The sequence below is a fragment of the Papio anubis genome, chromosome 7, assembly GCF_008728515.1.
Source record: "Papio anubis isolate 15944 chromosome 7, Panubis1.0, whole genome shotgun sequence".
Classification (NCBI taxonomy): domain Eukaryota; kingdom Metazoa; phylum Chordata; class Mammalia; order Primates; family Cercopithecidae; genus Papio; species Papio anubis.
Genome location: NC_044982.1, coordinates 125,154,203 through 125,172,855, shown reverse-complemented (window position 1 = coordinate 125,172,855; position 18,653 = coordinate 125,154,203). Strand labels below are relative to the sequence as shown.

Genomic DNA, 18,653 nt, shown 5'->3' with positions numbered 1-18,653 from the left:
GGGAGAAAAATGGAAACAGCCCAACTTCTTGGGTACCCACTCAGAAAAAGATGACTTATACAAATTAACATTCTCAGCTTATGCATTAAGGCACGTATCATGGAATGAGCAACATATGCAGTCCTTTAGTCCTGTATTCAAAAAATATTTGTAAGTTTCAGGTCTTTACAATTCACAGACCTAACACTAACACAATTCCACCTTGATGTTATTTTTATGGTTTATCATGAATGCATCAAGGTGGTAGGACTAGGTTAACCAGAAATCAGTGTCAGAAATCATTCAGGTGTTTCTCAGTCAATGACAACAGGAAGTAATCATCTTAACAAGCGACTCTTACCCAAGTCCACCTAGACAAAAAATCTGCAGAGATACTCAACTAGCCCTTCCTATAAGCTTCCTTTCTAAAGCCACCAAAGTTTCTGAAGCAAGCCAACATTCTACCAGCCAAGATGGAAAGGCCAGGAAAAGGCAATAAAGGCAGTAAATACCTGCACTGATCCCCCATGGCGGTCTGCAGCCAAGTGAGACGTCAGGTATGAGGTATTGGTCTGCCGGCTGGGCTGAATTTCCCATTCTCCTCGGCGCTCTGATGATGTATTCTGCTTAGGCATTAGAAAGCATGAGAGCAAGATATGGAAGGAAAGGTGAAGCAACAGCAAGCCATAACAAAATCAAGTACATTTGTGTCCCTGTAGGTTTTTCTTTTGGTTTTGAATTTTAAACAAACAACCACTGGAAAGCACTGAGGAAAAGGAAGCTTGTCTACATTCATTTTAGCCTAATGAGTCAATGCATCAATCTATAGCACACCCTTCTTATCCACACCCAGAAAACCAATAACGACCAAAAGAGGAGGGAGGGGGAAAAACACACACACTCAAAGCTGGGATCATCTTTCAGTTTCCACAGAGGTAAAATTTCAGTAGCCACTGCAGATCAAACTCAGAATGTTAAGATAGTTGGACAGGCGGGGGCGGTGGCACACGCCTACAATCTCAGCACTTTGGGAGGCCAAGGCGGGCGGATCATGAGGTCTGGAGTTCGAGACCAGCCTGACCAACATGGTGAGACCCTGTCTCTATTGAAAATACAAAAATGAGCTGGGCATGGTGGCGCATGCCTGTAATCCCAGCTACTCGGGAGACTGAGGCAGGAGAATTGCTTAAACCCAGGAGGCGGAGGTTGCAGTGAGCTGAGATCATGCCACTGCACTCCAGCCTGCTCGACAGAGCAAGACTCCATCTCGAAAAAATAATAATAATAATAACAAAAAAAAAATAGCTACATTGTTTGCCTGGTTCTTCCAACAGTTTCTAAACTGGAATCAGAAAAAGTTTACTTATTAATATGATACTATGAATTATTTTCTTCTGGAAAGCAAAAGGAGGGTCAACCTTCAACTAAAAACTTCTTTGGATTCTGCTTTCACCTTAGTATCATTCAGGTCTCTTCCTTCTTTACCTGCTTTTTAGATCTCCTACTATTCTGATCTTGCTCATATGTGACTTTTGTTCAGAAGAATCTGTTTAGGTGCCTCTTCCCCTGTGCCAGATGGCTGAGTTGTTAACATCATAATGCTCAGCTGTAACAGTCCTAAGGCTCTACAAAAATGAAAAATGAGTAGTGGGAGAGTCAGCAATGAGGGCTTAGTATATCAAATTTTAATTGCTGCTGATATAAACAGCTACAGGGGTTAGGATGTGATATTGCTGCTCTGCATGAAAACCAGAAAGGACGATAAAGCTTCCAAATGTTCACGGCTATAAAAGTTGTATTCTATAAAAAAGGAAGGGCAAGAAAGTAATGGTTTGCGGGTCTATATTCACTCCCCATCAATATCTCATTGACAAGAGTTGCTTAAGGCTCATCCGTAAGTCACCAAAAAGGCATTTCTCATAAAAATCAGAACTTTGTACACCAGCTACGATTTACTCTTTTTTTTTTTTTTTTGAGACAGAGTCTCCCTCTGTAGCCCAGGCTGGAGTGCAGTGCGTGATCTCGGCTTACTGCAAGCTCTGCCTCCCAGGTTTACGCCATTCTCCTGCCTCAGCCTGCCGAGTAGCTGGGACTACAGGCACACGCCACCATGCCCGGCTAATTTTTTTGGTATGTTTAGTAGAGACGGGGTTTCACCGTGTTAGCCAGGATGGTCTCAATCTCCTGACCTCATGATTCACCCGCCACGGCCTCCCAAAGTGCTGGGATTACAGGCATGAGCCACCACGCCCAGCTACTTTTTGTATTTTAGTAGAGACGGGGTTTCACCATGTTGGTGAGGATAGTCTTGATTGCCTGACCTCATAATCCACCCGCCTAGGCCTCCCAAAGTGCTGGGATTACAGGTGTGAGCCACCACGCCCGGCCAATTTACTCCTTTTTATTAATGGAATACGAAGTCATATGGACAAGAGTACTAAAGAGGATCCTGTTCATATTTTCTCTGCTATTCCTCAGAGAATAAACATATTCTATGAGAAGGCAGCTGTATGAACTTGCATTATAATCTTATAAATGAGGGTTTGATTTTATGCTGCTAGTTATATTAGAGAGAATCAAAGCTACCCAAAATAAATTATTTCTGTCAAAAGAGGTTCAAATGTTTCATTTTCCAAAATAAGACTGGTGTACAACATAATTATAAGCTTATTTTTATTTTTTATTTTTTGGTTGAGATGGAGTTTTGCTCTTGATGCCCAGGCTGAAGTGCAGCGGCACAATCTCGGCTTGCCACAACCTCCACCTCCCAGGTTCAAGCAATTCTCCTGCCTCAGCCTCCCAAGTAGCTGGGATTATAGGCATGTGCCACCATGCCCGGCTAATTTTGTATTTTTAGTAGAGACGGGGTTCTCCATGTTAGTCAGACTGATCTCGAACTCCCGACCTCAAGTGATCCACCAACTGCCTCGGCCTCCCAAAGTGCTGGAATTATAGGCGTGAGCCACCATGCCGGCCATATTTTATAAACTTATTGACGTTGTCTATATCCTCAGAGCACTTAGTCTCATTTATTCTGACTGCTGGAGATCTAAGAATAAACCTATTCTTATAATATTAGAAGTAATATCTATAAACCTATTAGTGATAGACTTTTTCAGTTCTCTAGAACTTTTTATTTTTTTGTAATATTTAAATATAACATTTAAGCTCTTAAACTATTATATAGTACTGTCAGGTTTCTTTCTTTTTTTTTTTCTTGAGACAGAGTCTGGCTCTGCGCCCAGGCTGGAGTGCAGCAGCGTGGTCTCGGCTCACTGCAAGCTCTGCCTCCTGGGTTCATGCCATTCTCTTGCCTCAGCCTCCCAAGTAGCTGGGACTACAGGTGCTGCCACCATGCCCGGCTAATTTTTTGTATTTTTAGTAGAGACGGGGTTTCACCGTGTTAGCCAGGATGGTCTTGATCTCCTGACCTCGTGATCCACCCGCCTCAGCCTCCCAAAGTGCTGGGATTAGCAGGCGTGAGTCACTGCGCCCAGCTGTACTGTCAGGTTTCTAGAAACTTAAGTACTTAAAAAAATTCAGGCATTGATAAGCCATTTAGTGTTGAGTTCTATAATACATACTAAATGCAATCACATCTCATGAATGCTCTGTTTTTGCATTTGTTGTTTTTTTTTTTTGAGACAGAGTCTTGCTCTGTCACCCAGGCTGAAGTGCAGTGGTGCGATCTCAGCTCACTGTAAGCTCAGCCTCCCGGATTCATGCCATTCTCCTGCCTCAGCCTCCCCAGTAGCTGGGACTACAGGCGCGTGCCACCAGGTTGCTAATTTTTTTGTATTTTTTAGTAGAGACAGGGTTTCACCGTGTTAGCCAGGATGGTCTTGATCTCCTGACCTTGTGATCCGCCCGCCTCGGCCTCCCGAAGTGCTAAGATTACAGGTGTGAGCCCCTGTGCCCGGCCTGCATTTGTTTTTAAGGCAGATAAAACAGAAAATGGCTGGAAATGTGTGCTCATGTATGCTCATGGGCTTTTAAAGTTAAGAAAACCCTGGACAGCTGATCAACAATTATTTCCAATTTTACTGACTACACATAAGAACTCTGGTTTTAAGGCTATTGTCTGATTCACAGAGCTATGTGGTTCTTTATATTCATTCTAGTTCAATAAATAATTTGTTAAAAGATTTAAGATTTTTGTTTAAATGAAAATAGCAAGACATTTTTCAAAGGCCTAAAAATCACATTCCATCTCTATTCTCAAAGCAATATGCTATTTATCTTTTAAAGATAAACAGAAAACTAATGTTAACACTCTAGATTGCTTCATAAATGCTTCCACTATGATGAAGGAAAACATACTATACCATACTACTGCCCGCCAATGCCTTCGGTATCTGTTGAAAGCATCAAAACTAAGTATAGATGTGAACCTAGGGGTTGCTGGTTTATTACTTTGGAAACAAGTTTTCAGTAGGACGTTAAACTCTAGGGCTACTGTTTTCTGGAATTTAAGAGCTTGGACCAGTATCTAGAGGATAACATAGTAGAAAGGGCCATTTGCGGTTTTAGAAAGCAACAGAGTGCCTAGGATATAGATGAAACCAAAGAAAGGTGACAACTATAGCAGTCTGCTAGTGTAACTCTCCAAGAAAGGTATTCTAGGCAATACTGTGTACACAGGAGTTATGATTAGGCCTCACCAGCACAGTAGCTAGTTAGATTAAGCAAAGCAGCAGAGGAGATCAGCATGTAAATCCCTCATTCTTAAAGACCATTCATACATATACATCTATTAAATGTCACTCAAGAGGTACATGAGTAGAAAAGTCATTCAGCAAAGTCAATTTCTCTGCATTACTTGAAAAGCAGAGGTCCACATGGAGTGTGTAAGTCCCCCAAAGCAGGAGCAGAAATCTCAAGTAGTGGTAACTCCGTGGGGGAATGCTTTAAAATTTTCAGTTGTGATTACATCACCTTTGTGGAAATGACTGGTTTACTACGCAATAGGTAAATCTTGAAACGACAAAGTAGCAATCCAGCATAGCATACATGAAAGGTAAAGGTAACAAAAATACTTGAGAAAACATAGAAGACTGTTGAAAAAGTGAAAACCCCCAGCTATGCCCTACGGCAGGGGAAACAAATCTCTGCCAGCAGTCATTTGGCAGGAATTAATGGATGGCAGCTAGTAAGAGTGACACTAACAAGGAGGGAGGAAAACACAATCTGAAGACATCTCAAGTATCATCCCCATCTATGGCTTGAAAATTATTTCAAATTCTGTGGGCATAGTGGCTCACACCTGTAATCCTAGCACTTTGGGAGGCCGAGGTGGGCGGATCACGAGGTCAGGAGATCGAGACCATTCTGGCCAATATGGTGAAACTCTGTCTCTACTAAAATACAAAAAATTAGCTGAGCGCGGTGGTGCATGCCTATAGTCCTGGCTACTTGGGAGGCTGAGGTAGGGGAATAGCTTGAACCTGGGAGGTGGAGGTTGCAGTGAACCAAGATTGTGTCACTGCACTCCTGCCTGGCAACAGAGCAAGACTCCATCTCGGGGGGAAAAAACAAAAAAAAAAATTATTTCAAATTCTTAGTGGGGATAAAGCTACTATTCTGAAGCAAAGGAAGGCAAACATCCTTCCTCTTGTAGCAAAAAAAAATCACCAGGCCAGGCACAGTAGGCTAGGAGGCAGAGGTTGCAGTGAGCTGAGATTGTGCCACTGCAGTCTACCCTGGACGACAGAGTGAGATCTGCCTCAAAAAAAAAAAAAAAAAAAAAAATCACCAAATTCTATTCTTCATAAAAAGCTCATTTTAAAAAATTATTTTTGATTATATATACAAACAACTATTCTATTTCACTTTATGGCTCAAAAAATACCTTAAAAGCTGCCATTTATAAAAAAAACATTTTGGCCTCTCATGTAAGTCTTCTCAGCCTCATTAACTGTCTTCAACTACAAATTAACAAGAATAGAGACTGAATAGTACCAAAAGGTTAGCAAAGAGAATATACTGGGTTACATTCTGGTTTTATCACATTTCCAATATTAAAATTCTCTTTTTTTTCTTTTATGATATAGTGGGGGTAAGATGGAAGAAGAAAAGAATGGAACAGGAGCTAGGCGCGGTGGCTCACGCCTGTAATCCCAGCATTTTGGGAGGCTGAGGTGGATGGATCATGAGGTCAGGAGACTGAGACCATCCTGGCCAACATGGTGAAACCCCGTCTCTACTAAAAATACAAAAAAAGTAGTCGGGCGTGGTGATGCACACCTGTAGTCCCAGCTACTCAGGGGGCTGAGGCAGGAGAACCACCTGAACCCGGGAGGCAGGGGTTGCAGTGAGCCGAGATCGCGCCACTGCACTCCAGCCTGGGCAACAGAGTGAGACTCTGTCTTTTTAAAAAAAAAAAAAAAAAAAAAAAGTATATACTTGAACAAAACTAAAAACTTCCTTCTATTAAGATCATGAAATAGAACCAGTTTTCCCATGCCAGACAGGGGTTATGGCATGTAATCTGTCATGTGTGCAGAGATATCCTGTATTCTATAAACTTTATCAAATATGAGGGAAGTTTAAAAATCACTGACAACAACCTGAAAAGGGGATTATTCCCAGGCTCAATACTATCTAGAGACAAGATTATCAATTCTGTGACGCTTTTAGAAAAATCATGGAAACCACCCTAGAAGTCTGCAACTCTCTATTCAAACTCTGCCCTATCCTTACAATGGTGTAAGATACCTGCCTAGGAAATGTTGGTTTATCTAGGTAGGATTACTTCAGAATCACCAAGTTTCCTCCTACAAGGAGCTGGGTTAGAACACAGGGTGTCTGCTGAAATACAAAACACTTAAGAATGCATACAGAAAGAAAAAACTTTCACTATGGAATACAGAATTAAGAGAAAAGGTGAGCAGCAGTGACTAGGTGATAGAACAGAAGACGCTAATTCAGTTTTGCACTTGCTTGTTTCAAAGCTCCTCTCAGAGTAAAGGTCCCAGAAATTAGGAGGGGCAGTCCTATCCCACACTGAGCTCTCTGTGGAGCTGTGGCCATCCTGTGGCCAGGAGGAGTATGCAATCTCTGTCTGTGCTCCTACTAGATGGCAGGCAGCATGTTAGGAAACTGCACACATGTCAGAAGGAGGCAGATTATCTCTGGGCAAACACATCAGCCCCTTCAACTAGCAAACCCTGAGCCTCAGTCAGAACTAAATAGTGCTCTGTAAAAGGACAGCAACGGATAACTAATCAGGTTTTAAAAAATTTTTTCAGGTATTCATTTTATGAAAATCTCTGACTACCTTGGCTATTTAGCAATCTGGCCTAATGTTTCCTTTAGAAAAATTATGCTCATAACAAGCTTTATTCAGTAAGCATGACAGCACTAAACCACAATATATTTTTCTTTTTCTTTTTCTTTTTTTTTTTTTTTTGAGACAGAGTTTCCCTCTTGTTGCCCAGGCTGGAGTGCAATGGTGCAATCTCGGCTCACTGCAACCTCCGACTCCTGGGTTCAAGCGATTCTCCTACCTCAGCCTCCCAAGTAGCTGGGATTACAGGCATGCGCCACCATGCCCAGCTAATTTTGTATTTTTAGTAGAGACAGGGTTTCACCATGTTGGTCAAGCTGGCCTCAGGTGATCCACTGCCTCAGCTTCCCAAAGTGCAGATGTGAGACCCCGGCCAGCCACAATATATTTTTCTAAGGCTCTATGTCCTTTAAATGTATTCTCTTACAGTCTAGATACAAACAAATCCAAACCACTCTTTTACAGGAGGCGTATCTTCTTCAGACCCCATATGATTTGACTCTTTTAAATTCTGTGGGCCAGGCGTGGTGGCTCAAGCCTGTAATCCCAGCACTTTGGGAGGCCGAGACGGGCGGATCACGAGGTCAGGAGATCGAGACCATCCTGGCGAACACGGTGAAACCCCGTCTCTACTAAAAAATACAAAAAAACTAGCCGGGCGAGGTGGCGGGCGCCTGTAGTCCCAGCTACTCGGGAGGCCGAGGCAGGAGAATGGCGTAAACCCGGGAGGCAGAGCTTGCAGTGAGCTGAGATCCGGCCACTGCACTCCAGCCTGGGCGACAGAGCAAGACTCCGTCTCAAAAAAAAAAAAAAAAAAAAAAAATTCTGTGTTTATTTTTCTGTGTATTATAAGGTATCGAGTTAGTTTAAATATAGTTCTTTTGGAAGGATGAGAGATTACTTCACTGATCTTTGATTCATATTTTCCTAGTCAAATTGAAGAATTTGCAAGGGAACAGTTCACCTGGTACAAGATTACAAAGAATAAATTCTTTCCCTTAAACACATGCTACGCATCTCTCTTCACACGGCGAATGAAAACAAAACAAAACACCTATGCTACACGTACAAAAACACAAAAAAGAGTAAGTGACATTTTGGGGTAGGATACCATGTCTCTTACCATTTAAAAGCTTTTAATAGTCAATATGACTCTCTCCAATGTCAAAATAGGATCTGTTCTCTCTAACCTGCTAGGCTAAGTAGCCCTTCTTTTTCACGTGCCCACAACAAAACCCACCATAATAAAAGAGGTCAGCCAGAGAAAAGGGAAACACTGTCATAACTCCTGAACCATTGCGGTGTAATGTTTATGTAGCATTTACATGAGTAAAGATTGTCACAAGCTTGGGTTTAAAGTACTGAAAGGGCAGGAAGAGTGCTGCTGCATGCACACAGTAGTCAATGCAACAGTCTACATTTAGTGTGTTGAACAAGCACACTGAATAAAACCTATGACAGTACAATATGTTGTACTCTAATATCAGATCTGTGGATACCAGCAGGATTTGCTTCCTGATTGATCAGATAATGCAAAGGAAGTTTTGCCAGGTAGAAGCAGGCAGAACTATTAAGGTTTTCATCCCCTTTCTGCTGGATGGTAATGCAGAGTTCTTTAGAGAGGAATCAGAGCCATGGCAAGATTTACAACTTTTGGTACTGGGAAAGGACAAACATGAAGTATAAAATGATGGAAAGACTAACTCAACTGGGATCTTTCTGAATGGATCTAGCTTTTAGGAACATTTATTCTATCTAAATTCATAGTTTAATTATAGTTCTCTGGTTAAGTAAAATTTGTGTTAAAAAAAATTGTGCTTGGCCAGGCGTGGTAGCTCACACTTGTAATCCCAGTTATTTGGAAGGCTGAGGCAGAAGGATCACTTGAACCCAGGAGTTTGAGGCCAGTGAGGCCCTGTCTCTACAAAAAGCAAATAAACATTAGTCAGGTGTGGTGGCTCACGCCTATAGTCCCAGCTATTTGGGAGGCTGGGGTGGGAGGACTGCTTGGGCCCAGGAGGTCAAGGTTGCTGTGAGCTATCATCATGCCACTGCACTCTATCCTGAGAGATGGATTGGGATCCCATTTCTATTAAAAAGAAAAAAGTGCTTAAGTATCTGGTATTAAGATAGTTTTAAAAGGTAGATCCAATATATGTGAGTTCAAATGTAGTCCTTTAGGAACCGTATTTGGGATCTATTATTGTATATAGATAACCCAAACAGTACTCAATACAATATGCCTAAAATCTAAACGAGCAAAGCAAAATTTTCCCAGAATACAAGGAAAATAGGATTCTTGCTGTGATAGAAAACAACTAATAAGATCACCTGAACTTTTTTTTTTTTTTTGAGACGGAGTTTCACTCTTGTTGCCCAGGCTGGAGTGCAATGGCATGATCTTGGCTCACCACAAACTCTGCCTCCCGAGTTCAAGTGATTCTCCTGCCTCAGCCTCCCAAGTAGCTGGGATTACAGACAGGCACCACTATGCTCAGCTAATTTTGTATTTTTTAGTAGAGATGGGGTTTCTCCATGTTGGTCAGGCTGGTCTCGAACTCTTTACCTCAGGTGATCTGCCCGCCTCGGCCTCCCAAAGTGCTGAGATTACAGGCGGGAGCCACCGAGCCCAGCAATCAACTGAACTTTCTTTGCAGCAAAAAGACTGCTGTGTGGTTGTTTTTTTTTTAAAAACACTCCTCCCCTTGAGCAGACAATCCAGCCCTACTCTAGCTGCCAAACAGAAGCAAAATGGCTCTTTGTGGAAACAAAAACAAGTAGGAAGAAAAGCTTAAAATTTGTTTTTCAATAAAGGTTAAATAAAAATCTATGCTATAAACAAATATCCATTTACATCTGCACCCTTCATTTGGTAGATTCATTCATTCACTCATTCAGTCAAACAAGTATGCATCAAGTGCCCACTATTCTAAACACTGGTTTGGGTGTTAGGGTTACAGCAGTGAACAAAACAACAAAAACTTCTGCTCTTACAACGTTCCAATTTGAGAATGCGGACACCCTAAATAGGTTAAATGTCCTATGGCCAAAGTTTTGGGATAAGATAAAACCAACGTCTGAGCTCTTCTTCCTCCTTTTACTGTAAGTATGAGACTAAACAAATTTGTTGAGCTCTAGGCTCAGATTTCCCAGAATAAGGAGACTCTTTAGCATTATCATCAATGTCATCTCTATGCCTTGACTCCCAAGTATCTCTCTAGTTGTCTCTGGAGAACCATCCTCTGCCTGCTAGACCTCTTCAGGTGGAATACATTGCTAGTATTTCAAACTCAAGATGTCTAAATTCAAATTCCAAACAAGTTCCTCCCCCAACTTTCCTATCTCTAGTAATAGTACCACATGCCTCCTAATTGTCCAGGCTCAAGATCTCAGCAACAGCTTTGACTCTTCCTTCTCCCTTAATCCTGACATTCATGTGGGCTGCCAGTTCTGGTAGATTATATCACTGTAGCATTGTTCAATTCGGTTTCATCTGCCCTACTATAACCCATCTAGGCTCCTTCTACGTCTCAAGGGAATTCACTGCCTGCTTATTGATGTCCACGTTTGCTGCCAGGCTAATACCATATTTTGTGCCAAGATATTTCAAAAGCAGAGTTTCAATCATATCACTCCTTTGTTTAAAAATCTTTAGTCCCTATTCCTACTTAAAATAAGCACCAACTCGCCAGCCCAGCATTCCAGGAGCTTCACCAAATGGTTTCAACCTACTTTCCTAGCCTTGTCTCCTAGGACTCCTTTATTCACATCATATATTTTAGAAAACTGAACTAGATACAACATTTGTTGTTGATCATATATTCTTTTTTTTTTTTTTTTTTTTTTTTTTTTTTTGAGGAGTCTGCGGCTCATGCAGCCCAGGCTGGAGTGCAGCAAGCGTGATCTCGGCTCACTCTCACCTCCCGGATTCATGCCATTCTCCTGCTTCAGCCTCCACGAGGTAGCTGGGACCTGGGCGCCCACCACCATGCCTGGCTAATTTTTTTGTATTTTTAGTAGGGGACGGGGTTTCACGTGTTAGCCAGGATGGTCTCGATCTCCTGACCTCGTGATCCGCCCGCCTCGGCCTCCCAAAGTGCTGGGATTACAGGCGTGAGCCACTGCGCCCGGCCGATCATATATTCTTCTGCTTGGAATGCCTCTTCCATCTCATGTAATTGTGCTAAGAGCATGTCAAATGCAGCTTCTCTCATCAAATTATTTGTCTTGCTCAGACTAGATGAAATTTTTTCTTCTTCCAAACCCAGATGACAATAATTTGCAACTTGGGATGCACATCTGTTCTGCCTTGTGTTATAGTTATCTGTCCATTTGGCTTATCTACTTGTCAGCTCTTTGAGGACAAGGACTCCCTACTTACCTTGGTATCCACAGGATATACTTTTTTTTTTTTCCCCCCCAAACAAAGTCTCTGTCCCCCTGGCTGGAGTGCAGTGGCACAATCTCAGCTCACTGCAACCTCTGCCTCCCAGGTTCAAGGATTCTCCTGCCTCAGCCTCCCAAGTAGCTGAGATTACAGGCACCCGCCACCACACCCAGCTAATTTTTGTATTTTTAGTAGCCAGGCTGGTCTCGACTTCCTGACCTCAAGTTATCCACCCCCCTCAGCCTTCCAAAGTGCTGGGATTATAGGTGTGAGCTACCATGCCACACGTGCCCGGGGCCCACAGGATACAGTTTCACATAGCAGGTCCTCAGCTCAGATTTACTGAGTCAAAGTAGCTGATATAAGGTTAGCTGTTCCTAAAGTCAATACCTGTCAATCTTGCTCAAGGAGAAACTGTATTTTTCTTTTGCTAATTTCAAAACTTGAAAGGAATTATTCTAGAAAATTATCTTGTTTTCAATTCTTAGAGTAAAAAAAGAGACAGATTTGAAGGCTGGGCGCGGTGGCTCACGCCTATAATCCCAGCACTTTGGGAGGCTGAGGTGGGTGGATCACGAGGTCAGGAGATCGAGACCATCCTGGCTAACACAGTGAAATCCCGTCTCTACTAAAAATACAAAAAATTAGCCGGGTGTGGTGGCAGGCACCTGTAATCCCAGCTGCTCCGGAGGTTGAGGCAGGAGAATGGCGTGAACCCGGGAGGCAGAGCTTGCAGTGAGCCGAGATCACGCACTGCACTCCAGCCTGGGCTACAGAACGAGACTCTGTCTTTAAAAAAAAAAAAAAAGAAAGAAAGATTTGGCTGCAAACATTCTTAGAAACAAACAAACAAAAAAGAGCATAAGAAAACAACCCTAAAGATGGAAGAAATGTAATATTAACACAGACCTAGATGCTGTAAAGGTTGAAGCGACACTAGAAATCCATTAGCCACAGTGCAGAAAGAATTTTACCCAACAAGGATTCGGAATCCTGGTGGGAAGGAGGTATAACATTTACATGAATGTGGAGGAATTCCAATCTTTTAGCGGTCATAGGATACTAAAAACTCTAAAATTAAAAAAATTGGGCCAGGCATGGTGGCTCCCAGCATTTTGGGAGGCAGAGGTGGGCAGATTGCTTGAACCCAGGAATTTGAGAACAGCCTGGGAAACACAGTGAAACTGTCTCTACAGAAAACAAACAAAAAAAAATTAGCTGGGCGTGGTGGCGTGTGCCTGTAGTCCCAGCTACTCACGAGGCTAAGGTGGAAGGATCCCTTTAGCCCAGGAAGGTGAGGCTGCAGTGAGCTGTGATTGCGCTACTGTACTCCAGCCTGGGCAACAGAGTGAAATCCTTTCTCAAAAAAAAAAGAAAAAGAAAAAGAGAAAAAACATATATATCAAAGAGAGATATTCAAGATTCAGCTTTTCAAAAATAAGCATATTAGTTAAATAAAGATGAGATTTTCCTAAATAATTCTATACCGTGGCCAGAGACTTTTCATTTAAAAGTATATTGAAATTCACTAGTCAGTTTTTACCCTGACAACCGAAGTTTTCAATCATCTCTTTTCCTCATACTTTAAAAATCCATGCAAAACCACAGCACTGGTTATAAATTCACTGAAGCAGGAAAGTAAAGGAAACACATATTTTAAGATATTCTGGGCCGGGCACGGTGGCTCACGCTTGTAATCCCAGCACTTTAGGAGGCCGAGGCGGGCGGATCATGAGGTCAGGAGATCGAGACACTACTGGCTAATACGGTGAAACCCCGTCTCTACTAAAAATACAAAAAATTAGCCGGGCATGGTGGCAGGTGCCTGTAATCCCAGCTACTCGGGAGACTGAGGCTGGAGAATGCTGAGGAGGCTGAGCTTGCAGTGAGCCGAGATTGAGCCACTGCACTCCAGCCTGGGAGACAGCCAGACTCCGTCTTAAAAAAAAAAAAAAAAAAAGATATTCTAGGATGGGCGCGGTGGCTCATGCCTGTAATCCCAGCATTTTGGGAGGCCGAGGCGGGCGGATTACCTGAGCTCTGGAGTTCGTGACCAGCCTGGGCAACATCATGAAACCCCATCTCTACTAAAATACAAAACATTAGCCGGGTGTGGTGGCATGCGCTTATAGTCCCAGCTACTCGGGAGGCTGAGGTGGAAGAATTGCTTGAACCTGGGAGGTGGAGGTTGCAGTGAGCCAAGATCGCGCCACTGCATGCCACTCTGGGCGACAGAGCAAGACTCCATCTCAAAATAAATAAATAAATAAAAAATTTTAAAAAATTGTATCACATTCTGAGAGAATAGAGGTGAAAAAGAATTTTAAAAAATAAAAAATATTCTAAAAAGTAGGCACAAGGGGCCGGGCATGGTGGTTCATGCTTGTAATCGCAGCACTTTGTGAGGCTGAGGCAGGTGGATCATCTGAGGACAGGAGTTCCAGACCAGCCTGGCCAACATGGTGAAACCCCATCTCCACTAAAAATACAAAAATTAGCCAGGTGTGATGGCGGGCACCTGTAATCCCAGCTACTCAGGAAGCTGGAGCAGAAGAATCACTTGAACTCAGGAGGTGGAGGTTGCAGTGAGCCAAGATCATACTCCAGCCTAGGTGATAAGAGCGAAACTGTCTCAAAAAAAAAAAAAAAAAAAAGGACACAAGGATATATGTTGACTGTGATATCACATTACTTATCTATTTTTTCTTTACATACATTTTCTACTTAAATGCAATTTTTTTTTTTTTTTTGAGAGGGAGTCTCGCTCTGTCGCCCAGGCTGGGAATGCAGTGGCCAGATCTCAGCTCACTGCAAGCTCCGCCTCCCAGGTTTACGCCATTCTCCTGCCTCAGCCTCCCGAGTAGCTGGGACTACAGGCGCCCGCCACCTCGCCCGGCTAGTTATTTTTTGTATTTTTTAGTAGAGACGGGGTTTCACCTTGTTTTTTTTTTTTTTAAGATGGAGTTTCTCTCTTGTTGCCCAGGCTGGAGTGCAATGGTGCCCAGGCTAGAGTGTAATGGCACCATCTCAGCTCACTGCAACCTCCGCCTCCCAGTAGCTGGGATTTGAGGCATGTGCCACCACGCCCAGCTAATTTTTATATTTTTAGTAGAGACCGGGTTTCACCATGTTGGCCAGGCTGGTCTCGAACTCCTGACCTCAGGTGATCCACCTGCTTCGGCCTCCCAAAGTGCTGGGATTACAGGCGTGAGCCACTGCGCCTGGCCGCATTTTTCATTATAGAGTAATAAAACTTCATTTAAAATATTTTAGAATATATTACTACACTTCCAACACTATTTCTGTTAATAATTTTGATCTCCTCCCATTGATCCTGCTTATTTCCCCACCCCTCCAGCTCACTGTATACTATAACCCAGTTTATTCAATAAAGGATGTGAAGTAGATTTATAACCACGCCTTTATAAGTGGATAGGCAGATCATTTCTGTATCTTTGCTACCAATGACAATGCAACAGTTTTATGCACATAACCTATACTTTGGATTGTTTTACTGATTGATTTCAAGAAGGTATTTCATCAGAGAAGAAAATAACTTGATCAAATTGCTTTCTAGCCAGGTAAAGTGGCTCACGCCTGTAATCCCAGTACTTTGGGAGGCCGAGGCAGGTGGATCACCTGAAGTCAGGAGTTCGAGACCAGCCTGGCCAACATGGTGAAACACCATCTCTAATAAAAATACAAAAATTAGTCCAGTATGGTGGTATGTGCCTGTAATCCCAGCTACTCAGGAGGCTGAGGCAGGAGAATCACTTGAATCTGGGAGACAGAGGTGGAAGTGAGCTGAGATCGTACCACTGCACTCCAGCCTGGGTGACAGAGTAAGACGCTGTCTCAAAAAAAAAAAAAAAAAAAAAAAAAAGAAGAAGAAAAAAAAAAAAAAAAAAAAAAAAGAAGAAATTGCTTTCTAGAGAATTTGTATCAATTTGTAAAATCAACAGCAATATGTCAGTTTAACTGTGCCCTCACCCACACTAGCTATTAGCTTTTAAAAAGGGAGGGATGGGAGAGAACTGCAGAAGTCAACATTGTCTTTTGTTGTCAAACCAGAAGTCAGTCAAATTATAAGTCTTAAACAACAACTTTAATTAAAGGATGTGACTATGGACCCAATTAGTGCCCAGAGTTTGCTAAATCTTTTCTTTTTTGCCTACCTATCTTCTCCTTTATATTTACTCTCTAGTACATGGCTTTCCTTCTTTCACATACTTTTTTCTTACCCACCAAACCACACATTTTGCCAAGAGTATATACTTACTGGTGAGAAAATATATTTGTGGGTGTACTCCACTGGACATGTGTGTGTGCGTGTTTGTATATACTATTCTTAACGTATATATACTTGCATATGTGCATCTATGAAACAAATGTTTTTGTATTTTCTCGTAAAAATGTTGTTAATACAAAAAAGTGAGGTCATAAGGAGAGGAAATAAGCTAATTTGATGTGTGATAATTATTTTAAAAATACATAATCTGTTTATTATGCTTTGCTTATTTACCTACTGTGGTCTCTGTTTTTCTCTTAGCAATATATTTAATATAAAGATAAAATCCTATGTCATATTTACTTCCCAAATACATAAGCCCTTTTTTAAAATGTCAAATTTGTTGATTTTTTGGTGTGTTTGCCTCATCTGTCTTTAGGCTGAGAGATGTCCCTCATTTAGACCACTAGTTTTCCAAACAATGAACACTGAAGGACAGATGATATGACCTAATCTGAATCTTCACTGCAGGTCCATTTTAAATCTTGACCAGCTCTATAATTTTCCCGGGTAGAAGAACAAGGGGTGGTGTGGAGGTTCCATTTCATGCCCAAGTCAGTTGGAAGTCCAAATTACCTACCACTCTTTTTTTTTTTTTTTTTTGAGACAGAGTCTCACTCTGTTGCCCAGGCTGGAGTGCAGTGGCGCGCTCTCGGCTCACTGCAAGCTCCGCCTCCTGGGTTCATACCATTCTCCTGCCTCAGCTTCCTGAATAGCTGGGACTACAGGTTCTCCTGCCTCAGCCTCCCGAGTAGCTGGGACTACAGGCGGCCACCACCACGCCCAGCTAATTTTTTTTTGTATTTTTTAGTAGAGACGGGGTTTCACCGTGTTACGCAAGATGGCCTCGATCTCCTGACTTTGTGATCCGCCTGCCTTGGCCTCCCAAAGTGCTGGGATTACAGGCGTGCGCCACCGCACCGGGCCTTATCTACCTCTCTTAATCAGCAAGGAAAAACCAGAACTGGCAAGAGCTCTAGACTAGACTACAGATAAGACCGAAAGTGGGCTACCTGGTACATCCTGTCTGTCCAACAGGTCTTTTTTTTTTTTTTTTTTAAACTGTTCCTTGGTGAGCAGGGCTACTCCACAGGCACTGTGTGCCCAGAGTAGCCTCCAACAGGTCTTTTGGTCCTATGGTAGATGCCTCAGATCCTAACATATAGCTAGTTCCCCCTACAGCCAACAGACTCTGACAGGCCAACACTCTTTTTTTTTTTTCTGAGACAGGGTCCACCCAGGCTGGAATGCAAAGGCCCAAGCAATCTTGGCTCACTGCTGCCTCGACTTCCCGGGCTCAGGTGATTCTTCCACCTCAGCCTCCAAAGTAGCTGGGACTATAGGCATGTGCCACCATGCCCAACTAATTTTTTGTATTTTATGTAGAGACAGGGTTTCGCCATGTTGCCCAGGCTGGTCTTGAACTCCCGGCTCAAGTGATCTACCTGCTTGGCCTCTCAAAGTGCTGGGATTACAGGCATGAGCCACCGCACTTGGCCAGGCCTACTCTTTAGACTGGATACTTCATATAAGGCACCTGGCCACATTTCAGTGCAACTATACATGCTCTGAGGGTTGCTTGAGAGTTATACCACACCTGTAAGAAATGGTAAGCATTTGATCTTTATTTTCAGTATATACACTAAAGCAGAGAAGCTGAAGAATTTGGGTTTTAATATTCGCCATGAAGAAGTAGAGTGTCTGAAATAATGAAGGATTAACACATACCTGATTTCGAAGAGGCTGCTGTTGTGATGGCCGATCCCTGTGTGTGTGGCTTTCTCGAGTTATTGCAGACGCACCAGAATCTACATGAACTGACCCTACTGGAGTAGGCTGGAAAAATGAAACAAAAAGTCAAATGGGGGAAAGAGGTCCAACTTGATGCATATGCAAACGACAGAATAATTCTAATTCTAATAGAGTAGTAGTAATTACTTTCAGCTACCAAGAGCACTTTCAAGTTGTCTTGTCTTCTCAGTTTGCTCATCTGCAAAAGGGAGGCAGCCTGGTCCTCAATAGTTCATTGGAGAGTAGCTTACCTTCGAAAATAAAAAACCAGGGTTGGGTGCGGTGGCTCACGCCTGTAATCCCAGCACTTTGGGAGGCCAAGGTGAGTGAATCACCTGAGAGGTCAGAAGTTCGAGACCAGCCTGACCAACGTGGAGAAACCCCATCTCTACTAAAAATACAAAATTAGTCAGGTGTGGCAGCACGCGCCTGTAATCCCAGCTACTCGGGACGCTGAGGCAGGAGAATCACTTGAACCCGGGAGGCGGAGGTTGTGGTGAGCTGAGTTCACGCCATTGCACTCCAGCTTGGGCAACAAGAGTAAAACTCCGGAAAAAAAAAAAAAATCCTCCAGTGGTATCTGTTTGGCCCTGTGAACCCCTGACCAGAACAACAAATTCAAAAGCTTCCTATGGTGCTGGGTTCCACTCCTACAAAGGTCAAGTACATTAACAGCGTATGTGGCATCAACTTCTGAATCATGGCGTCGGGCATGGTGGCTCATGCCTGTAATCCCAGCACTTCTGGAAGCCGAGGCGGGCAGATCACCTCAGGTCAGGAGTTTGAGATCAGCCTGGCCAACATGGCAAAACCCCGTCTCTGCTAAAAATATAAAAATTACCCAGGTGTGGTGGTACATGCCTACAATCCCAGCTACTTGAGAGGCTGAGGCAGGAGAATCTCTTGAACCCAGGAGGCAGAGG

At 42.9% G+C, this 18,653-nt stretch overlaps 1 protein-coding gene across 14 annotated transcripts in view; it reads right to left on the bottom strand.

The window, feature by feature from the left end:
• CSNK1G1 (casein kinase 1 gamma 1) overlaps positions 1-18,653 on the bottom strand; it is a 211,031-nt gene that overhangs the window by 23,706 nt on the left and 168,672 nt on the right. For 8 of the 14 annotated variants that reach the window (XR_649202.3, XM_009210369.2, XM_009210372.3 and 5 more), the window contains exons 10-11: positions 17,668-17,775; positions 492-602 (exon numbers count right to left, since the gene is read on the bottom strand). Coding sequence is in view for 11 of the 14 variants with exons in the window: in XM_009210369.2 (XP_009208633.1) it covers positions 492-602; positions 17,668-17,775 (219 nt within the window). In the remaining 3 variants the exon portion in view is untranslated. Of the gene's footprint in view, positions 1-491; positions 603-1,464; positions 1,605-17,667; positions 17,776-18,653 lie in introns of those variants that run through there. The other 6 variants (XR_649206.3, XM_009210376.2, XM_003901048.4 and 3 more) reach the window with 2 other exon arrangements.